This window comes from Oryx dammah, unplaced genomic scaffold (genome assembly GCF_014754425.2).
Source record: "Oryx dammah isolate SB20612 unplaced genomic scaffold, SCBI_Odam_1.1 HiC_scaffold_19, whole genome shotgun sequence".
In the NCBI taxonomy this organism is placed as follows: domain Eukaryota; kingdom Metazoa; phylum Chordata; class Mammalia; order Artiodactyla; family Bovidae; genus Oryx; species Oryx dammah.
Genome location: NW_024070203.1, coordinates 44548144 through 44573984, shown reverse-complemented (window position 1 = coordinate 44573984; position 25841 = coordinate 44548144). Strand labels below are relative to the sequence as shown.

The 25841-nt window shown below is 39.5% G+C and overlaps 1 protein-coding gene across 1 annotated transcript in view; it reads right to left on the bottom strand.

The window, feature by feature from the left end:
* The window catches only part of CUNH8orf34 (chromosome unknown C8orf34 homolog), a 337095-nt gene that overhangs the window by 111884 nt on the left and 199370 nt on the right, over nt 1-25841 (bottom strand). The window contains exon 8 of the mRNA XM_040261349.1: nt 18771-18906. Within this exon, the coding sequence (XP_040117283.1) occupies nt 18771-18906 (136 nt within the window). The remainder of the gene's footprint in view (nt 1-18770; nt 18907-25841) is intronic.

Here is a 25841-nt window from a genome sequence, read left to right as displayed (position 1 = left end):
AAGTTTAAAAAGAGGTAATGACAATTCATGACTTTGGAGAAAGGAGTCATCCTTGCTTGATTATCTAAACGACTTAACAATCCTCTTTTCCAGAGCAATATACTCCTCTACAGAATTTATGAATATTTCTTACGACTCAAACTTGTTTGCAATCTCAATATCTACCCAAATCAGCTCCTAAATAAATCCTAATACTTGATTTTTGTTAAAGATTTTCTTTCTGTGATGTGGAGCTATTTTATGCAAAGTATTTAGGTCCTCTTTAATTCTCTCTCTCTTCTGGAATGGTGATATTGTATTTTATTTTTGCCATGAAGATGACATATCCTGGGCCAACAGTGACACACACTGATTCTCATAAGAAAGCTCAATCACATTCTGTATTTCTTATGAGCTCAGTGAACACTTTTAAATAAACAAGGTTCAGTTGGTCCCATGGGACTTAAATAAAGGAAAAGAAACAGAAAGAAAAATAAGCAAGCTTATTCTCCTTCAGATGTTATATATAATGCTCACTGTTCTTATAGGTTTTTTATTTTAAAAAGTCAATTTAAAAGCTTTAGCCAGTCTTTAAAACAGTTCCGAAGGTAAATACAGTACAACTCCTGTCTACCCTTACCATCTGGGGTTTAGAGTCAATGCAGATTTTGCCAGCTAGATGCTGACTTATACAACTGGGTCTGCCCGCTTCTAACTCTTATGATTATTTTCATAATTTGAATGTGAAAAATTTCCCCAAAGTCAGGTATTAAAAGTAATGAATGTAACATCTTTTTTACTGTTTCCTAACTGCCATCTATCTTTTTTTTTTCTTATGATTATTAGAAAGCCTATGTATAATTAGATTTTGGTTTTTCACTGCAATAAATATTTAAAAGCTATTGGGATGTATGTTTTCTTTCTGAAACTGAGGCTTCTTTCCAGACTGATCAAATTTGTCCTTTTGATTTCTACTCATGTTTTAAATCTGTATACAGCACAGTTCTTGGCTTGTTTATTTATTTCTCTTTCTTACTGGAATCAAAAGGAGCAAAGTAAAACAGATCTACAGTCCTTTATATTGTCCTTTCTCCAAGCCCTTGAGAAAAAGTTAGTTAGCAGAGAAACAGATCAATACTTCCAGCTAGGTCATGATGGAGTCTTTGTTCCTCTTCACAAGCATCAATTTGAAGATCCAGGCTCCATTTCTAAAGCTTCAACGGTGATCAGGATTGATACTCACAAATTAATTCCAAGCCATAATTTTGTTTAAATCTTATCAATAGCCTGTTAAGTAAAATCTGAATTCCCAAAACAACATTCCATACGATGTATACAACAGAATTTGAAAATCATCAACTAACGGAACCTGTAGACCAGGATCTGAGGCTCCAGAGTTCTTGCTGTTCTCACTATTGTCAAATTCAACTGTAAATCACCTCATTTCTTTCTGTTCAATATGACTATACTGAAAAGATTCCTTCAGTCCAAAATCAGTGTTAAATCTCAATATCTGTGGTTGGCAATCAATCTGTAATGCTGGCACTTGGCTACAATGAGTCTATAAGATGTGGGTTTGCTAGGAGTGCTTTCTAAGTACAGCTGCACAAAATATTTTTTTTCCTCTTGAAAGCTCAATGGTTTGCTTCTTAATTTGGAAAAAAATAAAGAACATTTTTAAAAGAATTTCATGGAGTTATTATAAAAGTTCTTTAGCTAATAAAATACTGTGAATATGTCCATGCTCTGAGCTTAATTTTTAATTTCCAAATTAATTTCAATGTGTGTTAGTCACTCAGTCATATCCGATTCTTTGTGACCCCATGGACTTCGGCCCGCCAGGCTTCTCTGTCCATGGGATTCTCCGGGCAAGAATACTGGAGTGGGTTGCTATTCCCTTCTCCGTGGGACCTTCCCAACCCAGAGATCGAACCTCAGTCTCCTGCATTGCAGGCAGATTCTTTACTGTCTGAGTCACCAGGGAATACTTTGGTGCAAACTGATTTAATTCAACAATTGTTTGTTGATGACTTAATCTGTTACATTATTCCCTTAAAAAACCAAGGTGAAACTAAAATTATAATTAATAAAGCCAAATTCTAATAACAGACTAATAATATCAAATTCAAATTCTAATAAAATCAGAGCTACACACTGCACTTTAAACCCCACTCAGGGACTTCCCTAGTGGTCCAATGGTTAAGATGTTGTGCTTCCAATGCAGGGGGCACAGATTCAATTCCTGGTCAGGGAACTAAAATCATAAGTGCCATGTGGCACAGTCTAAAAAAAAACAAAAAATAAACCCCACTCAGAACCTGTTGATGGGATCCTGAAGTAATGGGCAGTAGCCAACATAAGGTGAAAATTCTGACCAGAATCAGGTCTCCCAAATTTCTCCAAAGCACCCAATTGAGAAAGGAAAATAAAATTTCACCATGTCCCTTCCTTTGCCAGTCTGACTCACTGGTTTTTGATTCTTCCTCTCCTATGGATGGCTTCTCCAATGGCAAAAGTGGGAAAGAGTTTGCCTGGAGTGAGGGAGACTTGGGTTCAATCCTCAGGTCAGGAAGCTCCCCTGCAGAAGGAAATGGCAATCCACTCTAGTGTTCTTGCTGGAAGAATTGCATGGACAGAGGAGCCTGGAGGATTACAGTCCATGAGGTCTTGAAGAGTCAGACACAGCTAAGCGCACACCCTCCTAGGGGTATTATCTTCTAATTTGTCTCATTTTGTGTCTTAAGAGTTTGGCTTAGATTTCTGCCTGCCTGCAACATGTATTTCCTGCTTTTGGCTATCTTTGGGAGTGACTCTGGATTTTGGGAGAGGCTTCCCAGGTGGCTCAGTGGTAAAGAATCCACCTGCTAATGCAGGAGACCTTGGAGACACAGATTGATCCCTGAGTCTGGAGGAGGACATGGCAACTCACTCCAGGATTCTTACCTGAAAAATCCTGTAGACAGAGTCTGGTGGACTATAGTCCATGGGGTTGTAAAATGACCGAGCAACTGAGAATACACGCACACATTGGATTTGGGGAAGGTAGTAACTTTTGCACCTCTTTGAGGATGCCTTTTAGTCCACGGACTTTAATATTGTCAGAAATATTTACTCTTTGTCCAGGCTGAAAGGTTGACAAGATATTTGAAAGGAAAAGACCCTGATGCTGGGAAAGATTGAGGGCAAGAGGAGAAGGGGATGATAGAGCATGACATGGTTGGATGGCATCACTGACTCAATAGACATGAGTTTGAGTAAACTCCAGGAGATGGAGAAGGACAGGGAAGCCTGGTGTGCTGCAGTCCATGGGGTCTCAAAGAGTCACACACAACTGAGTGACTGAATAATGATGAATAACTCTATAATCAGAAATTTGGCCAAATTAGAAGCTAATATTTAGGGTCTGATAGAATTTTCTTTTAGGCCTTTTCCTTTATTCTAAATGTACCCAGAGGGAAAGGTGGATGGGTTGTGTCAGTCCCTAACCATCTAGGCTACGACTCAGTTCTTAGAGGAATTAAAAGCAAATGTCTCTATCTTACAAATATTTGCAGAACCAGAAATGCAGTTCTAGAGGCAAGTCAAAGTTCACCTAATCCTACCAACCCTAAAACCTCTCCTATTTATCTTAAAAGGCCTGTTACTTGCATTCCTTCTTTATGCCTTTGAGATGTGGATATTCTACAAACTTCATGGAGATAATTCTTATCAAAAGGGGAATAAAAGGTGAAAGGGTCATTTGGAATTGAGGCAAATAAAAAATCATGTGTCTTCACAAATATTTATATATAAAAAAAAAACTTTAGCCATCAAAGCAGATAACTTATTCCAAATGTCCTTTTGTAACTAGTGAGCTTTGTATCATTGTACCTGATTCAAGGTAGAAATTTTTAAATGAAACTATAAAGTCTCTGTGTCTGTGTCCATATTGTATCTATTTATGTGTTAAATATGTGGTATATTTTTAACCTCTCAATGATATTACTTAATTTGTAAAAGAGCTCCATTTAATTGGCTTAAAGAAAATCAGGCACTTATAAGAATTAAGCAGTCATAAAATTCTCAGAAATATATTAGAGATTTAACCCAAATAGTTTTCAGGTTCATATGCTCTAGGAAAATATTCAGAAATAAAGCTAGTTTGTGTTGATTCTATTAGAATAGGCATAACTTTAGAGTTCTCAACAATGAATATAATGCAGACATGTAACTCTTATTTCATCTGGGTTTATTAATTTTATTAATCAAATGAGTTCAGGTTATCTCCACTAAATTCGTCCATGTTATCTCCACTAAATTCGTCAGCAAGAAAAGGTAGCTTGGGATGATGGCTGACTTTGCTTAATGTCTCATGAAGTTTTTGTGGATAGTCTAATTGTTAAGTAAATGGAAGAGATGTAGGACAAAAAGTTTTTAGGTGAACTTTTCTAACAGTTTTCCCAAATCTTTTGGTAACCTGGAACATCAAAGTTTTACTGAGTTCAGTTAAGTGATGAGTTAGCTAAATTATTAAATATCCAAATCACTTCCAAATAAGATAAAATATTGCAACATTAATTGCTAAACACAAGTTTATCCACTTTTGGTTTTCTTTTATGGAACTAAAAGTACTTGTGCCAATTAGTAAACATCTTTTATGCCATGTTGAGAAATTTTCTATGAGAAAGCACATGTCTGGAAATTATAAAAAGTATTTACAGACTTTCCCAGTCACAGAATGCTAGTACTGAAGATGGTTTACAATTGTTTAATCTTTTAAAAAGTATTCCCTCTGCTTCTGTTCTCTGAAAGAGACTGTAAAGAATTAGAATAGTTTCTTCCTAAATGTTTAACTGAATTTATTAGTTATTCTATCTGTGTCTGGTACTATTAATTATTAAGTCAATCTTTAATAAATACAGGCCTATTCATATTGTTCATTTCTTCTTATGAGTTTAAAAATTGGGTTAGGAAGATCCCAAGGAGAAGGGAATGGTAACCCACTCCAACATTCTTGCCTGGAGAATCCCATGGACAGAGGAGTCTGGCAGGCTACAATCCATGGGATCTCAGAGTCAGATATGACTGAGCTACTTACACACACACTTGTATCTCTCAAGGAATTGGTCCATTTCATTTAGATTATCCAATTTGTTGGCATAGAAATCCTTTATTATTCTTTCAATAGCCATGAGACCTGTAATGATGTCCCTTCTTTCATTTCTAATTTGTGTCTACTCCCCCATTTTCTCTTAGCCTGGCTAGAGTCTTATTTTATTTTTATCATGGTGAGATGATAAAAACAACATTAAGGATGAAAATGTCATTTTCTTGACCATGTCACTCTGAAAAGGCAATAATCATATTAAAGCCAAAACAAACACCTCAATTTATTTTTATTCTAAATTTGCTTATATTTTGTGTGTAAGTCAAAATACAATTTGGGGTACACCCACACAAGAAGAATATGTCCAAGCAAATCTTATTGCAAATCAACATGAGTTGAATGCAATTCAAGTCTATTTGCTACGATTTTGGTTAACTCATGAGTGCCAGACTTAATATCTTATAAATCTCTACTACCAGCACAATGCCTAGCATAGTGAATCTGATGACCCAAACTTTTTTTTTTTTTATAGATACACATCCTTTTCTAGAGAATTACAGTGAAATTACTTTGTTGGAAGCATTTCAAACTTTTTGATAACACTGTGTACCTTTTCATTCTACTTTAAACGGCAATATTGTTTAGATGGTATACCACACACGGACTAGGACCAGGGTGGACGTAATAGCATCAGCAATTCTTATTGATTGTTCATCATGCTAATAAAGTAGTGATGAGATAACTCATCATGAAAATGCCAACTAATTTAAATAACCACTTGCCACACAGCAACATCATTCCCTCCTTTTCCTGGCCTCCTTCCACACCTACATCCTCCCATTATTATTGTTGGTAGCAGAGGATAAAAGAGCGCCTTCTTTGGAGCAAGACCTGCTAGTTAAACTCCTTGCTCTGTTATTTACTGGCTGTATGACATTTGGTAAACTGTCCAAACTCTCTGATGTTGTCAGCATTAAATGAATTAAAATACATAAAGTGCTTAGAAAAATACCTGATATGGAATACACTCAATAAAAATTAGCTATTATTCCTAATTTTAATAACTAATGTGCCTCATGCACTTTCCATTAATTTATTCAACTATTCAATAATTATGCGTTCCAAGCACTGTTCTTGGTGTTAGAATTATAGCAGTGAACAAAAGAGACCAGATTCCTGACCTCACGCAGGAGGAGACAAAGGGAGCAAGTAGTAAAATAAATAAATAGCAAGTAATGAAACCTCAGGGCTTCCTGTTGGCTCAGCTGTAAAGAATCCACCTGCCGTGCAGGAGACACAGGAGACAGGCTCAGTCCCTGGGTGGGGAAGGTTCCCTGCAGGAAGGCATAGCAACTCACTCCAGCATTCTTGCCAGGAAAATCCTATGGACAGAGGAGCCTGGCAGGCGACAGTCCATAGGGTACAAAGAGCTGGACAGGACTGCAGGGACTGAGCACAATGAAACTTTTGAGAAAAAAGTCAGGTAAGGAGAGAGAGAGATGAAGTTAGGATAAGAAAAGGCTTCAGTGATGAGGTGACATTTGAAACGAAGAAGGAAGCCAGGTCAATGATCAGGGGAAATAGGAAGTGTCAAAGAAGAGCAAGATGGGAAAGCACTTACTTGACCTGTTAGAGAGAGAACCAGAAGGCCAGCATGATCGTTGGTCCCTTGCAAGTGGAGAGGGACTTCCCTGGTGGTCCAGTGGTTAAGAATTCGCCTTCCAGTGCATGGGGTGTGGTTCAATCCCTGGTCAGGGAACTAAGATCCCACATGCTGTGGGGCAACTGAGCCAGCATGCTGCAACTTGACAAGGCTGCACACAACTACTTAGTCCATGCACTGCAACTAGAGAAGCTCGTGTGCCATAATGAAGACCCAGCAGAAACAAATTAAAAAAAAAAAAAAGCAAGTGGAGAGAGAAGCCAGAAAGCACTGGCACCCTGTGGACAGTTAAGAAGGAATCAGTGCTTCTGGTAAACGTAGGAAGGAGGACTCGGATGAAACTGTTATCACCCAGCTGCCTGTACACACAATGAAGGGAAGAGGCAGATGGAGAAAAGGTGTGTGTGTGTTCACTCAGTCAGGGTAGCTGTGGAGAAAGGTATGTTTTACTCTTTCCTGCCTGTTTCTGTGAAAGCAAAAGAACTCTGAGTAGAGAGTCAAACAATTATCTCATAAATTCCTTTTAGGTAAAGCAATAACATGAGGTGATTGGATCTAAAAGACAATCTTCCCTCTCCTCCCAAATAGATACTTTCCTAAAATTTCAAAGTAAGTGGGCACACTCACTCTGCACATTGCCTATGTACACAATTTAAAGTTGCCACTCTTATTTCCACCTGTATTTTACATCAAAATTGATCTACTAAGACATACCATAAATATCTCTATATTAACTCACTTGAACGAATGGACTAGTCATTACACAAATGCGAATTTCATCTTGACAATGACTTTTCTCCCAACCTTATGACATCGCTAAATTGAGCCCACGTTGTCTTGGCTGAATCTCTGGCAGCAGAGAATTAACTTTTACAACACAGGCTGTTCCCTGGGTGTCATTTTATTGGATGATGGTTTTTATAAATCCTTAGGTATTCTCTCTATTGTAAAAACATGTGGGATAGTCTAAGATCTACATCAGAAATTCTCTAATTCTAAAATGGCATGATTTAAAATGTGAATTGGACCCCATCATATCATACTTTTCTGACTAGTGGCCATTGTGAACCATCTTGAAATATGACTTCCCCAGGCTGCAGCCACTCTGCCACCAGCACGCCTCCTCGTGGCTGCAGCAGGACATGCCATCCTGTGGATTCTCTGGTGCTTTCTCAGCAATGGACCAGAGCACTCTCACTCATTCAAGCCACAAGAAGGAAGGGGCATCTGATTAACTGTGTTACAAAGGAATGGCAGATTATTAACAAATGATAACGTGATACCTTATTTCAGTTGAGTAAAAAAGCCTAAACAGTCTGGGTACTCATTTAAAACTATAAGTACCTGCTCTGGGCAAGGTACTCATAAGGCTACTGAAACCAAAGTACATTCATTTTATACAAAGTAGTCCTAATTCTCTGATTTCAGAAACTTACACCAGGGATGCCTTAACACTGAGGCACTGATACCAAGATGACGCAGAATAAGACCTCTGCTCTTCATGTCTGGACACAATACTGAATGGTAACTGGAGGAGAGATTCAGAGTACCCTTGTCACAGCAAGAAGATAAGTAAATTTTAAGGAAATCTTTAAGTGGTTTTTTTTGGGTTTTATAATGGTAAAACCTCCTAACTTACTGAGAGCCAATGAAAAGGGTTTTGATTCTGTTGTTTTGGAAAAAAATGAATGTGGGTGGGAGGGCAGACATGGGGTGGGAGGGGAAAGATGGGGTCAGTCACCATGCCATGCCTGCTCATGAGGAACAAAACTGCAGGTGACAGGTGAACAAAATCAACAAACTGTATAAAGACAATTGAAATATGTAATCCTCAAGCCATCCAGCAAGAAATAGCCAACTTTCAGACTTCATGACCAATTCAAACAAACAAACAAAATTCTGCCTTTAATCTTGGTGCCAACCATCTCTCCTTTATTAAACAGACAGACAATTCGGTAGGAATGATGCCTCAGATTTGGAACATATTCCCTGTAGACTGTTGGAGCTCTGAACTGGATTCAAAATGAATCCATCCATATAATATCAATCAATACAATCAATATTTTGCTGCCTTTTCCTCTAGAAGGGGCTTCCCTGGTGGCTCAGGTGGTAAAGAATCCACCTGCAATACGGGAAACTCAGGTTCCATCTCTGGATCAGGAAGATCCCCTAGAGAAGGGAATAGCTATGCACTCCAGTATTCCTGCCTGGGAAATTCCATGGACAGAGGAGCCTGGCAGGCTACAGCCCATGTGTCCAACAAAGAGTTAGACACAACTGAGAGATGAACACTTTCCCTCTAGAAGAGGAGAGAAAGTCAATATGTAACAATTAGTGAGAAATTGAACAGGAGAAGATGTAAAAAATGAAACAGAAAGCCCAAAGATGTACAACATTCTCAGATACCAATATCTAGGGATATCTATGTGTTTTATATAAAATGGCCTAGACAGTTGGCCCTCCAGCAATATTGTTGGGTTTCACATCCCAGGATCCTGAGGGACAATTTTGGTTTGTTTTTTTAGTCACTAAGTCATGTCCAACTCTGTGACCTGCCAGGTTCCTCTGACCATGGGATTTCCCAGGCAAGAATACTGGAATGGACTGCCGTTTCCTAACTGCTTTCAGTTTAGAAGCAATGAGAGAACTTTGAGGGAAGGAAGGAAATATGAGCTGTGTGTGGAGAAGAAAGAGTGTCTGAATGTCTGTAGGTTGTAGGGAAGGAACGAGTTTTTCCATGCCCCTGAGGTCGGCTCACTTTGGAAGAGAGAACGTGGGTAAGATGGGAGATAATCACAGAATCTTAACGTGGAAAAGAGACAAGCCTGGTTTGGTTGGGAGATATATGCATGTCCTCAGGCTGTTTCTCTCATACCCACCTCCTACCCTTATCAGCAAATGTCAGAAGAAGATACCACTTTTCAGGACTCCTAACTCCTAAGCTTTTTGCCATGCTGACTTATTACTAAAAGAATCTAGAGTCACACTATATGAATTCTTACATTGTAAAAGAAGAAAACTACTTAAAATGGAAATTGGATCTAGGAAAGCAAAGGGACTGGGCTGAAAGACAGACTGGGCGTTCAAAGCAAAAGGAAACTGTCCCTAAGGTAGCTGTTGATGGCTACTCAAGTGTTTGTTGGATCCAAGACTGGAACCTGCCATTAGGCTTACTAGTGATACAAATTAGTGGGAAGGAAACCATACAGGGCTTTTAATCTCAAGTTAGAAAATGGAAGGTGGGCAATCGCACTGAGTATCAGAATGACTTATAGAGCCGTGTGCCATAGCTGGAAGAATATTGAATTTTGATTCAGAAGTCTTGGGTTTATGTCCACCAAAGACATTTCTTGGCTGTGTGTAGAAGTTATTTAAACTTTCTGGGTCAAGTTTCAACCATCTGTGCAGTTGGTGTAAAAATTAGGAGGACTGGTTTTAAGATGAATTAATATTTGCTAGAGTACTTAATTGGAGAAGGAAATGGCAACCACTCAAGTATTTCATTCACTCAAGTATTCAGTGGCTATTTCACATGGGTCACAAATGTTCTTGCCTGGAGAATCCCAGGGATGGGGGAGCCTGGTGGGCTGCCATCTATGGGGTCGTGTAGAGTCAGACACGACTGAAGTGACTTAGCAGCAGCAGCAGCAGAGTACTTAATATAATTTTAAGCTCTCTATGAATCAAACATCTTATTAATTTTATTTTGTTGGGATGGTCATGCTATCATTCTGTCTTCACTGAATCTCTTTCTCTTGATAAATGCTTCTCCTCAACTTTTCATGATTCTGGTGGAATTTCCAACTAAGGGGCGTTTCTTCCCCTAACATAGGAGTCAGCTTATGACCAAAGGTAAAGCAGATATCACACCTACTCTGTGCCTGATCTCTTGCAGCACATACTTGGGGATATGCTAGCAGAGTCTTTCTAAACATTATCATATGAACTCTGGGTGAGAAAAAGGCCCAAGCTTTAAGGATATTTATAATCCTGGAGTACGCAGGTGCCAGGGCCATTCTTACCCACATGGAGTGGTCCAACAGAAAGTTGAATCTGGAGGTAAAAATAGAGATGTTGATGGAAAGAAAGAAAGTTGAGTCTACAGATAGTGATGGAGAGACACAAGTGGACAAAAAGGGAGACAGAAAGAGAGGAAGAAAGAGATCCCGGTTGATACTTCTCCAATCTTTCATTCACTCAAGTATTCAGTGGCTATTTCATGTGGGTCACAAGTTATTTAATGTACTGAGGATATATCCGTGATCCAAGAAAGCCTTGGTTCCAGCTCCCATACAGTTAATATTTTAATGAGAATGAAGGAGTGATAAACAATTTATGTAAGATATTCAAGTCAAGCAGATTATGATAGATGGTAAGCCAAGCATGCCTGGAGAGGTGAAGAGTTATGAGGTGTGAGGTCATTTCTGATACATGTACAATGTAGCCTACTAACCCTAATGCTGATGACAGTCACAAAGCCTTTTCTGGAAAGACATGACAAATCTTTCACTTCTCTCATACTGCTGCTAAAAGAGAATGGAAGTGAAGTGAAAGTTGCTCAGTCATGTCTGACTCTCTGCGACCCCATGGACTGTACAGTTCATGGAATTCTCCAGGCCAGAATACTGGAGTGAGTAGCCTTCCCCTTCTCCAGAGGATCTTCCCAACCCAGGGATTGAACCCAGGTCTCCCACATTGCAGGTGGATTCTTTACCAGCTAAACCACAAGGGAAGCCTGAAAGAGAATGCAAAGTTTTACTCTACTAACTATTAGTTCTGTTGCTGAGAGAGAGATTTTGACTACATATGTCTAATAGGCAACCTAAATTTAACATGCAAATATCTCTGATTCCTCATCAAGCTTCTCCCTATCTTTTTATTTCACCAAATAGTACATTTTAGAACTTCCCTGGTGGTCCAGTGCTTAAGAATCTGCCTTGTAATGTGGGGGACACAGGTTTGATCACTGGTTGCGGAACTAAGATCCCACATGCCGTGGGGCAACTAAGCCTGAGAGCTGTAACTACTGAGCTCAGGTCCCACAACTAGAGAGAAACCCACACACCACAACAAAAGACCTCACATGATGCAATTAAGATCCCAGGGGCTGCAACTAATACCCAATGCAGCCAAAGATAAATAAAACCTTTTTAAAAATCACAATGGACTAATACTTTATTCTCAATAGGATGACTATTACTTGAAAGCAAAACAATGAAAAGAAAGAGTAACAAAGGTTGATGAGGATGTTGAAAATTTGGAACTCTCATACATTACTGGTGGGATTGTGAAATGTTACAACCACTTCAGAAATCAGTTTGGCAGTTCCTTAAAAGTAAATACAAAATTAACATATGACCCAATAATTGTATTCCTAGAGATATACTCAAGAGAAGTGACAAAACATGTTCACACTGAAACTTGCACTGAGATATTCCTAGCAGTATAGTTCTTAACAGTCTAAAAAGCAGAAACAACCTAAATGTCCATCAAATGATAAAAGAACAGGAATGAAGTGCCAGTCCGTCTCCTTCAGCTGGTTCAGGCATCCTTTTCAGGGATATATTGGGTAAAGGACGCATAGTAGATCAACAGCAACAACAAATACTTTATTTGTTCCTAGATTTTCTAATTTGTCCTGCTGCTGCTAAGTCACTTCAATCGTGTCCGACTCTGTGCGACCCCATAGACGGCAGCCCACCAGACTCCCCCGTCCCTGGGATTCTCCAGGCAAGAGCACTGGAGTGGGTTGCCATTTCCTTCTCCAATGCATTTAAGTGAAAAGTGAAAGTGAAGTCACTCAGTCATGTCAGACTCTTAGCGACCCCATGGACTGCAGCCCACCAGGCTCCCCCGTCCATGGGATTTAGTTACATCTTATTGTATGTGCTGTCCTACTATGCCTATTAGTGTGGGGAAGCCAGTCCATGGGTACCACTGAGCGGGTACCCCACTGGAAACTTAGGACTCTTCTCCCACCCTGAAATTGACAATATTGACTTTCTCAGACAATATGCTATTTCCATTCCCTAATGATGCTGCGAGGGATTGGAGGCAGGAGGAGAAGGGGACAGACGACAGAGGATGAGATGGCTGGATGGCATCACTGACTCGATGGACATGAGTCTGAGTGAACTCTGGGAGTTGGCGATGGTCAGGGAGGCCTGGCGTGCTGCAATTCATGGGGTCGCAAAGAGTCAGACACGACTGAGTGACTGAACTGAACTGAATGCTAAGATGCTTATTCTCTGCACTCAGTCATGTGTGCGTTCAGTCATGTCCGACTCATTGCAACCCTACAGACTGTAACCTGTCAGGTGCCTCTGTCTATGGGATTTCCCAGGCAAGAATACAGGAGTTTCCATTTCCTACTCCAGAGGACCTTCCCAACACAGGGATTGAACCTGTGTCTCTTGCATTTCCTGAATTGGCAGGCAGATTCTTTACTACTGTGCCACCTGGAAAGCCCATTCTGTGGGTGGATTTCCCCAAAAGGACTCTTCTATAAATCACAGATAATACGTAAGACCCAGAAAGTCCATAAAGGAAAAAGAGGTTACTCTGATTGAAGATCACAGTAGTCCTGACAAACTCTATAGAGATGCCAAAAAAATAATTTCAGGCATTCTGGTATGAACTGGAAAATCAGCCTACTAGTACTGGCTGTGGGATTTGCAAACAGTTTTTTGGCTCTCATTCAAGGCTGCTGTTACTTAGCACAGATGACTAAAAGACCATCTTTCCCTGCCTCTCTCATGCTATCCATTTCCTTCTAGTGTCTCTTACATCACAGTCTTAGAAAGGGTTTATAGGAGGGATGGATAGATAGAGAATATAAGTATGTAGACTGGTACTTTCACAGAGAGAGGAAATATGAGGAAAACGATGAGAAAAAGTCTCTGTAATTAAAACACTTTTGTGCATTTTGTTCAAAATCAACCAAAAATTACCCATAATATTCTATCCCTAAAACCTCATAATGTTTCCCTAGATCTTGACCTTGATGCTCGTTTTGTTTTTCTCAGTATATAACATGACTTCCCTGTATTTCAAAAGCATATTTAACTTCTTCTGAAATGTATATAAATATTTTTATTCTTGTAACACTTTTTTTCCCCAGAGTAGACTCAGTGTTTGAAACTGAGCTAGCCACTCCAGTCTGCTATAACTGGAAATGGGAAATGACCACTTCCAAGTTATATGTGGGAAATTGAGGTATAGAGAGGGTAAGTGATTTCTCAGAGTTGTCCAGTGGAGTGGGCAAGCTGAGATTCCAACCTTAGTCTTTACTGCTCTAAAGCCCAGCTCTTTTTCACATAATAAGAAGTAGTCTTTTAGAGTGTGGACTTCCCTAGGGGTCCAGTGGTTAAGAGTCCACCTGCCAATGCAGAAGACACGGTTCAACCCCTGGTCTGGGAAGATTCCACATGCCACTAAGCACATAAACCTGTGCTCCAAAACTGCTAAAGCCTGTTTACCTAGAGCCTGTGCTCCACAGCAAGAGAAGCCACCACAAGGAGAAGCCCTCTCACCACAACTAAAGAGTAGCCCCCCTACCCCTTGCTTGCTGCAACAAGAGAAAGCCCACAGAGAGCAACAAAGACCCAATGCAACCAAAAGTTAATTAATTAATTAAATAGAGTAGGTGTGTACTTACGCGGCCCAAGGCCCTCCCTCTCTTATGAATCACAAAACAACCACTAAAAAAAGTAGAGATGGAGAGGATATTGTATCGATTTATAAACAAAAGAACTATGAAGTTAAAGTGTTTAAAACTGAGATAAAGTGGTCTCCAGTTTCTGGCTGATACGTGTTGGCCTCATTTCTTCCTTCACGCAGAATGAACCATGCAAGTCATATTTCAATCTTTCCGAGGGTATGGACTTTCCCCACACCAACAGCCCCAATACAATCATGTCTGGCATAACCGAGTCATTTTACGATGCTTTATTTTTTCTAGAGAACTATCACTGTCTGACATTTTGGGTTACACTTATTTTTTCCAAGTCTGTTTCCAGCCAGAATATAAGTTCCTAGTGATCAGCAGTGTTAATTTTTCTTTCCAGAGTTTATCCCAGGACTTGACACAGAGAGAGTCTGCCATAAATTCATTTTGGTTCAAATGAACCATTTCTGTCACTTAAGACATGGACTATATTCATCACTCAAACCAAACCTTTTAATCTAGGTGTAGGAAGTCAATTTTATGGAAAACTTTGTAATTGTAAACAATGATAGTAGTCTCTTTTTGTCCTTATCCATTTTCCTTTAGGTCAGTTTGGCTCACTTTTTTCTCAGTGGAAACTTACTGAAAATAAACCTTATAAAAGAAGTCGGGAGGAAAAAGGAAAAAAAAAACGCATAGCAAAGTGAAACAGAATATAACATATCACTAATGATGTCAGCTTTCTTAACTAGTAAATCCTAATATAGTTAGTTTGAAATTAGCTCATATTTATAAGCGCTGACATTTCTCTTTTCTTCAGCATCCTATCACCAGCAATCATTGGCTTTTGCTTTATCAAGTCAATATATGAATAAACTCATTATTTTAACGTCACGATGTACAGAAGAAATGGTGAACAATTTTTGGCACAATGACGTAAAGCAAATCAGTGAAAAATCAGCAGGCTATCTGGAAACAAATTTCTCCTAACATTCTCAGGCTGCAGTTTCTGAGCCAATGTCACTGTATGTTTTCTATAATCCAATTTCTTTTTAAATGGCTTTCCGTTCCTTTTTTGTGCTCTATTGATGTTAGGCATGAATGAATGCAAACACTTGCACCATCAAAAACAAACAGCACCCTACCACCCGGAATGCCCTGGCAGGAGTCCACAAAAACAAGATTTATCTCCTCAGAATGGCAGTCGGTAGACAGAATTAATGGGTGGTCTTTCCAGAAAAAATTGCTTATAAACTTCACTGAAATAGTAATTTGCTGCCTTGGTATCAGCATTTGTTTGCTTGTTATTGATATCTTAACTGTTACCTTAAAAAGAAAATTCAGGATATTTAATAAAGAAATTTAATTTGAAACTCACAATTCTCCAAACCACTGTTTTTTAAAACCCCACAAGCTTTGCTGATAATTACTGACAATGTGTATTATTGACCTACTGACATTTTACTTTTTGGTTGATATGACTAGTGTGACTCCAAGGCAACAAATTAAACTTGTTTTGCCCACGCCATTCAAGACTTTGTAGCTGTATGAGTAGAATTTTCTAAAAGTCAAACCAAGACACTCAATGAATATATCAAAAAAATCTAACTTGTAATGCAAAAAAAAAAAAAAAATCAGCAGTCATAAGGACACTGCTATATTATATTATACATAGAAAATTCTTTATTTACTTAAAATTGTTTTGTAATGGTTTCTTTCCCTTATGATCTGAGGGGAAAATAGAGACATTTTGGGTTAGAATCGCAATATATCTTGGTGAGCAGACACCTATTAACTATGCATTTTTCTACTTGCCAACTGATGTCATCTGTTTGTTTAAACCATACAAATTGCAGCAATGTCCACATCAGATTAAGGTCACTAACAGCTAAGGTAATAACATTACCCTGGAATAATTTTCCAGCTTGAAAACATAAGGTTTCTTCCATCTGCACTTTTCTAACAATGTATGAAATATTTATGGAAAAAGTTATAAATTTATTTCTTGTAACCATGCTAATCAATACATTTTTTACATTCTTGATAGTTTAGCCACTTTGTTGCACATAAAACTTTACAGAGCAACTTAATGTGGGCTGAATTCCTCTTTTTCTGATCTCTTGAAAATCAGAAGTCCTACCAATGATCACATATATATTATATCCATCAACTGTTCCTAGAGCAATGTATTAGTTTCAGGACAGATCATGTCTTCTAATCAGGTTCTGAATGAGAAGGGCTCTGAGGCCTTTGGCTGTATGCCCTCAGTTTGATAAGAGTAATAATGTTCTGGACATATCTTATGCAAACTTCCTTCTAGATACTGTGACCCCATACACAGCTCAAAAGCAGTGCAATATTTCAAAAAGAGATTGAGGAAAATGCCAATTTTAAGAGTACACTCCACCTCTTTACACTAACTTGCTCACTGATGGGTTCTTTGCAGAAGCTCTGACCATCCCTTGAATCTCAATGACTCTTGGGTGTCTTGGGGCTACAGCACTATTTCAAGAAAACAACATATCCTTTAAGCTTTTAACTTTCCAGTTCTACCTGAAAAAAAAAAATTCTTGACCACAAGACTCTGAGAAACAAACACAAAAACAAAAATACAACCCCCTACACTGTCTTATTGTCCCGGATGATCAGCTATAGTTTTCTCCCTAGTCTGTAAGAAGCGTAAGGCAGAAAATTCCTTCATATCAGGAAAATGAGGCTCTTTTTTCTTCAGTGCCTGAGTACTTTAATGTGGGCCTTTCTAAAAGAGTGGGGAGAGTGGAAACTCAAAACATTTTCAACTGCTTAAGCATTTACATGGGAATTATCCCAGCGCATGGGAGAAAGAAAAGAGAAGCTTCTTATTCCTTGAGAATCCTGCACTGTGACCACTTGGCTGGCTGTCTATGCACTCTTGACCCTATCTAGCTGTCTCCATCAGGGCTCCTGTATTGCAGGCAGACTCTTTACCATGTGAGCCGCCAGGGAAGCCCTTAGAGATTAGGGGTTCATCTTATACGCAGGTAGTTTATAATTTATCATCTAGCTTATCACTGGGAAGCCGAATGTGAATAATTTAGGGCTATGTGATGGGTTTGGTCCTTTCCCAATTCAAACTTTCACTACTTTAGTAAAACATGTTGCTTTCATGGGATTTCCTTTCCAAAAAAAAATCCTCATATCCCAATCTTCTACAAATAATATGAAGGACCAAAGACCAAGAACCAAGCACCAACCCCTCCCAGTCAACCTGTAAATGTACAAACATACTACAAAATTCTTTTTAATTGCCAAATGACTCTTCCACACTCAGGATGCCTAAATATCATTGCATAAATATTTGTAGTTTTCTTCATACCCCTAACCAAAAAAATCGATCCACCCAAATATTACTCGTCTGAAGCAATGTTTCCAGTGGTGTTTTCATTTTATCGTGGCATTTCTCTTAATGATGTCAAATAATATCCTCTGATTTTTCTATTTATTTTTATTCTATCTCTTTTTATTTTTCTAAGCCCATGACAACTACAATTAAACTTCCCAAGGGGTAAAGGCAAGGAAAAGCTACAAAAATCTGATTTGATTTTCCTACATCTCCCCCTGCTCCCTATTTCCAAGCCACTAATCCCCTCTCAAATTGTACAATAGAACAGCTAGACATAAAGCAAAGGAGATAAAACTGGCCAGCCAGGGCATTGTTCTTGCTAATCTGCACCATTTACATAAGGGTTAGAAGACTTGTTTTATCATTTAAACAGGCTTAAAAGCCTCTTTGCAAATGAGATTTAGTTCCTACAAAAGAATGCATTCTAGCTATTTGGTGAGCTTCTGCTGGACCAGCAGTGGGAGCTGACTCGGCAGTTAACTTAAGCTACTTCTTTGGCCACATACACTATATGCAAAAATTGCGTCCAGCTGCCAAAACTGAAAAGCATCAAGCTGATTGAATTCTTTCCAGGAGGTGAACAAGATGAGGAACAGGTTAAGAGGCCAATAAGGTCCGATCTTCAACTGTACCTGGGCAAACTCTCCTTTATCCAGGTGCCTTAGAAGTGGCTTTGAACTTCTAGAGTCCCTTGAATCTTCTTTTGAAAAGGAACAGAAAGGCAGACAGCAAATGAAATTCAGAGGCAGAAAGTCTTAGAATAGTCTCCAACTGTGAAGCAAAGACAATCTAAAGTCTTTGATTCATTGTTGGTCTGAGTAGCCTTGGGCATGAGGATAAACTGTACAACTAACTCTCTTGTTAACTCAGCACAAAAGATAACCAGAAGGAAAAGATTCTCTTAACACAGAGAAGTACACCCTTTGCATTAAAACCTTAGATTTAAAAAATCAAGATCATGTTTAGACATAGATACACCTATAATCTGTTTTACCTGGCACACCTTGAACAGATGTTCAATGTGACTTTGGCCTGAGGTTCAGCAGAGTAAGTAGCTCGACCTTGGTTAAATTTGCTCCCAGAAGGTGTCAGGGTAGTTACTCCCTCCATTCTTAAATCATCAAGATCCTCTGTAACAACATAAACAATTGCAGATAAAAAATTAACTCTAATGGAATTAAGATGAAAAGTCCATGTTTTCAGATACCTGCCAGTAGATTAAGAAAAATGTTATATTTCCACTTTGCAAAATCTTAGTTCATTATCTTTCAAATCATTTCTAGCTGTAGCTGGAGAAAATTATAAGGGAAAAGGGTGAGAGATCAATCTGTTTGGATAATGAATAGGCAGGCCACATATAGAACATAGAGCCACAACTTCTACTGTAACCATCTACAGAAGTCAACCATAATCTCTACGGCACTTGGCCCCAAATGGTCAAGACTTGGTCGGTGACTGCCAGCTTCCAACTAGAACAGTCCACAAGCATACGCATGCTCAGCTGATCAGTTGTGTTCAACTCTGCAGCTCCGTGTACTGTAGCCCACCAGGTTTCTCTGTTCATGGGATTTTACAGGCAAGAATCTTTCTGCATCTCCTGCATTGGCAGTTGGATTTTTTTAGCACTGAGTGACCTGGGAAGCTCAAGAACAATCCAGAGGAAGACAAATATGCTCCCAAACCAATTACGTCAGATCATTCACTTCTAATTTGCCTGTCTTGAGCTTCCCCATCCAACAGACTCCAATCAGAACATACCTGATGCCTTCTCTTTTTTACCCTAAATCTTTCCTTTTTATCTTCACCTGGGGAGGACAAGAATACACCAGGATAGTCACACCCCAGGTATTCACTGAAACCTTCTACTTCATCCAGGCCCTCAATCAACATTTAAAAGGTCTACATTTCTCTTGTAATTTAGTTCTAGCCAAATCTGTACATGATCTACTTTATTCCTAGTATAAGGAACCTTGTAAAAAGGACTCGATTTACTTGCTCTGAGCCTTAGCAAAAGAGGGACACAAAGTTTCAAAAGATAAGTCATAATTTTGCCAAAACATAATCCATGACTGAAGTTATATAAGAAGGGCAATCACTCTTTTCTGATAAGGCTGTAAACTATCCAAACATCTGAACTTTCACAAAACAACTGACAGAATTTCTAGGTTAATTGTGTTAAAAACATGACAGCATGCCCATAATGAAGTTGCTCATACTAAGTCCGATGTTATCAAACTGAGATTTAATTTAATTACAGTTTAAATGTTCCAAAAATGGAATCCTAAACAGTCAGAGTTTGTTTGTTTCCAAGGCAAACCATTCAATATCACGGTAATCCAAGTCTATGCCCCGACCAGTAATGCTGAAGAAGCTGAAGATGAACGGTGCACTGAAGACCTACAAGACCTTCTAGAATTAACACCCAAAAAAGATGTCCTTTTCATTATAGGGCTGGAATGCAAAAGTAGGAAGTCAAGAAACACGTGGAGTAACAGGCAAATTTGGCCTTGCAGTACAGAATGAAGCAGGGCAAAGACTAATGGAGTTCTGCCAAGAGAATGCACTGGACATAGCAAACACCCTCTTCCAACAACACAAGACTCTACACATGGACCTCACCAGATGGTCAACACCGAAATCAGACTGATTATATTCTTTGCAGCCAAAGATGGAAAAGCTCTATACAGTCAGCAAAAACAAGACCAGGAGCTACCTGTGGCTCAGATCATGAACTCCTTATTGCCAAATCCAGACTTAAGTTGAAGAAAGTAGGGAAAACCACCAGACCATTCAGTTATGACCTAGATCAAATCCTTAACGATTACACAGTAGAAGTGAGAAATAGATTTAAGGGACTAGATCTAATAGACAGAGTGCCTGATGAACTATGGACAGAGGTTCATGACATTGTACAGGAGACAACGAACAAGACCATTCCCAAGAAAAAGAAATGCAAAAAGGAAAATGGCTGTCTGAGGAGGCCTTACAAATAGCTGTGAAAAGAAGAGAAGCCAAAAGCAAAGGAGAAAAGGAAAGATATACCCATTTGAATGCAGAGTTTCAAAGAATAGCAAGGAGAGATAAGAAAGCCTTCCTCAGTGATCAGTGCAAAGAAATAGAGGAAAACAATAGAATGGGAAAGACTAGAGATCTCTTCAAGAAAATTAGAGATACCAAGGGAACATTTCATGCAAAGATGAGCTCAATAAAGGACAGAAATCGTATGGATCTAACAGAAGCAGAAGATATTAAGAAGAGGTGGTAAGAATACACGCAAGAACTGTACAAAAAAGATCTTCATGACCCAGATAATCACGATGGTGTGATCACTCAGCTAGAGCCAGACATCTTAGAATGTGAAGTCAAGTGGCCTTAGGAAGCATCACTATGAACAAAGCAAGTAGAGGTGATAGAATTCCAGTTGAGCTATTTCAGATCCTAAAAGATGATGCTGTGAAAGTGATGCACTCAATATGCTGGCAAATTTGGAAAACTCAGCAGTGAACACAGGACTGGAAAAGGTCAATTTTCATTCCAATCCTTAAGAAAGGCAATGCCAAAGAATGCTCAAACTACCACACAATTGCACTCATCTCATACGCTAGCAAAGTAATGCTCAAAATTCTCTAAGCCAGGCTTCAACAATACATGAACAGTGAACTCCCAGATGTTGAAGCTGGTTTTGGAAAAGGCAGAAGAACCAGAGATCAAATTGCCAATATCTGCTATATCACTGAAAAAGAGTTCCAGAAAAAACATCTATTTCTGCTTTTTGACTATGCCAAAGCCTTTGACTGTGTGGATCACAATAAACAGTGGAAAATCCTGAAAGAGATGGGAATACCAGATCACCTGATCTGCCTCTTGAGAAATCTGTATGCAGGTCAGGAAGCAACAGTCAGAACTGGACATGGAACAACAGACTGATTCCAAATAGGAAAAGGAGTACATCAAGGCCTGTATATTGTCACCCTGCTTATTTAACTTATATGCACAATCATCATGAGAAATGCTGGACTGGATGAAGCACAAGCTGGAATCAAGATTGCCGGGAGAAATACCAATCACCTCAGATATTCATATGACACCACCCTTATGGCCGAAAGTGAAGAAGAACTAAAGAGCCTCTTGATGAAAGTGAAAAAGGAGAGTGAAAAAGTTGGCTTAAAGTAAAACATTCAGAAAATGAAGATCATGGCATCTGGTCTCATCAATTCATGACAAATAGATGGAGAAACAGTGGCAGACTTTATTTTTGGGGGCTCCAAAATCACTGCAGATGGTGATTGCAGCCATGAAATTAAAAGACACTTACTCCTTGGAAGGAAAGTTATGACCAACCTAGACAGCATTAAAAAGCAGAGGCATTACTTTGCCAACAAAGGTTCATCTAGTAAATGCTATGGTTTTTCCAGCAGTCCTGTATGGATGTAAGAGTTGGACTATAAAGAAAGCTGAGGGCCGAAGAATTGATGCTTTTGAACTGTGATGTTGGAGAAGACTCTTGAGAGTCCGTTGGACTGCAGGGAGATCCAACCAGTCCATTCTAAAGGAAATCAGTCCTGAATGTTCATTGGAAGGACTGATGTGGAAGCTGAAACTCCAATACTTTGGCCACCTGATGTGAAGAGCTGACTCATTTGAAAAGACTCTGATGCTGGAAAAGACTGAAGGCAAGAGAAGACAGGGATGACTGAGGATGAGATGGTTGGATGGCATCTCCAACTCAATGGACATGAGTCTGAGTAAACTCTGGGATTTGGTGATGGACAGGGAGTCCTGGCATACTGCAGTTCATGGGGTCACAAAGAGCTGGACATGACTGAGCGACTGAACTGAACTGAACTGAAACAGTCAGGAATCACCTGGTCAGCACCATGAGTTAATTTCTGAGAGACCTCTGGTGTCCCCTAAAGGAAACTGCCTTCACCACAACATATCTTCTTTTTGCCAGTATAGCTTCCTGTATCCACTTCCTTCTGTCCATAAACGTCTTTCTTTAACAACTGAATATTGCAAACAAGTGTCAAATGGCTCAGTCAGTAAAGAGTCTGCCTGCAATGCAGGAGACCCCAGTTCAATCCCTGGGTCAGGAAGATTCTCTGGAGAAGGAAATGGCAACCCACGCCAACATTCTTGCCTGGGAAATCCTATGTGCAGACGAGTCTGGTGGGCCATGGTCCATGTGGTTGCAAGAGTTGGACACGACTTAGTGCCTAAACCTACCCACCTACCTAAGTCATAAACAGACTTTCTGTCATTTGAAGAGGGTTAGTCAACAGACTCCTATAGGCACTTCTAACTACAATCCTTTGGTTCAGCAGTCTTGGGTTTATGTCCTCCAAACCCAAGTGGACATTTTGTCTACTTGAACGTAAGCAATCTAGGCATGTCTTTAGAGTTTCAACATAACTTCATGGGAGTCAAAAAACTCATCACCTTGACCTGGTCATAAAGGCATAGTGCCCTCTTTGTAGGGCAATAACCACTGCTTCAAAACACAGTGCTTCTGCTAAACTAGCCATAAGTGCAACTCTGTTCTCATGTGGCACAGATATTACTACTGTCCAAGAACACACAACCTTTTTTAGTTAGGTCATCAGCCCCTGATGAGATTCTGTTAGTTTCTTCCCCCTCATGCTACTATTCATCATTGAGACACTGTGCCTGTCCACCTTCTTGTCCCTACCAAGGGAAGGGAAACTTAACATTTTCTTAGCTCATTTAGGAACTTGTTCTACCTCATTCAGCGTTTTTAAAACTCTGACCTAATATTATTTGTTGACAAATCATATCTCAAAACTTGAACCTGGAGCAGAACATGCTAACACCCATTGAAGCTTGCCTTTATAATACAGTCCTCCACCTGAGTGAAAAATCAGCCCCAAGGGCAAAACCATAGCACTTCCTTGACCTTGTCAACTTGTCAGAGACCACAGTGGTGGCTCAGATGGTAAAGAATCTGCCTGCAATACAAGAGATCGGGGTTCAATCCCTAGATCGGGAAGATTCCTTGGAGAAAGGAATGGCTACCCAGTCCAGTTTTCTTGCCTGGAGAATTCCACAGACAAATGATCCTGGCAGGTTGCAAAGAGTTGGACATGACTGAGTGACTAACACAGATACATATTGGGCATGATTTAAAAACAAACAAACGAAAAAACTATTACTTTGGGTTGCTTCGGAAACCAAGAGTCAATTCTGCTAGAACCTCCATCAAAAATGGACAACATACTTAACATACTTTTAGGTGTACTCCTAGTTCATACTGAGGTAGCTGCTGTAAGAGTTGAGGCTTATGAAAAAAGAAATGACGTGGAAGCTAAAAGAAATACTCCAGCAGATCATTTTGCTAAATAAGCAGTCTTTTCTCCTTTTTCTCATCTTAAAAATAATTAATGTATTTATTTGGCTGCACTGGGTTTCAGTTGTGGCATGAGGGATTCCTTTTTTTTTTTTTTTCTTGTGGCTTCTGAACTCTTAGTTGCAGTATGGGTACTCTAGGTACCTGAATCAGATTGAACCTGAGTCCCCTGCATTGGGACTGCAGAGTCTTAGCCATTGGACCACCAAGGAAGTCCCTAACAAGTAGCCTTAACCAACGTTTGGATCCTATTAAAACTCTTAAAGGGTAAATTCTTAAAGAAATTCAAAGTAACCATTATAAAATATCAATATTTAGCCTCTGAACTTCACTCAGATCATCTCTGGTACTCCCAACGCAAATGGCAGGAGGCACTAGATGGTTTCAAGTGGACATTTGCTAAATTTCTCCATGAAACTACTCATCATGGTATAGACAAACTGGTTACTATCATAAATCAACATGGCTGGGGAAACTTTAAAAAGACAGCTAAGGTAATTTTTTAAGTCATGTGGATTTGTCAACAGCAATATTCTAGAAAAAAACTGTAAATGTGGGAAATGGTCATGGACCAAAGCTTCAAAGCCCTTTAAAAACCTCATAATGTTATATTATGTACCTTCCACTTTCCATGAGATCTGAATACACTTTAGTTATTAAATGTCTATATAATTTCAGGATGAGTTTAAACATCTCTTTGCCAAAAAGCTATAATCTTTACAGTTGCTAGAGAGCTGGTCTATTTTGTATTTCTAATATTATGAATATAAACTTTTATATCAAGTGATGGTTGTGAGAGCTGGAATGTAAAGAAGGCAGAGAGCCAAATAACTGATGCATTAGAACCATGGTGCTGGATAAGACTCCTTAAAGTCCCTTGGACAGCAAGGAGATCAAACCAGTCAACCTTAAGGGAAATCAACCCTGAATACTTGTTGGAAGGACTGATGCTGAAGTTGAAGCTCTGTATTTCAGTCATCTGATGTGAACAGCTGACTCACTGAAAAATTCCCTAATGCTGGGAAAGACTGATGGCAGAAGGAGAAGAGGGCATCAATGGATGAGAGGGCTGGATGGCATCACTGATGCAATGGACATGAACTTGGGCAAACTTTGGGAGATGGTGAGGGACAGAGAGGCAGAGCGTCCTACAGTCTATGAGGTCGTAAAGAGTCGGACATGACTGGGTGAGCGAACAACAACAACCAGGTGACCAAGGTGTACACTTCCCAAGAAATATTACTTAAAAAGAAAAACCTCTATAAGGTATTAACCTTTACTCAGAAAGCATACTGCACTTATCATCTACAAACTTCTGAATGGTGAAAAGAACCAATGACATCTTGAAATATAATTAACAAACTTTCAGAAACCCTTGAGCTCCCTTGGTCAAAGGTACTCCCACCCTCCCTTAGGCCAATATGGTTCACTCCCTAGAGTGTTCAGTCATGTCATGCCCTACTCTCTGAGACCCCATGGACTGTAGCCTGCCAGGCTCCTCTGTCCATGGGATTTTCCAGGCAATAATACTGGAGTGGCTTGCCACTTCCTACTCCAGGAGACCACCCCAATCCAAAGATTGAATCCAAGCCTCTTGCATCTCCTACATTGGCAGACGGATTCTTTACCACTAGGGCCAGCTGGGAAGCTCCCACCCCCTCTGGACACATGGTTTATTTCCCTGTGAACTGGTAACTGGAA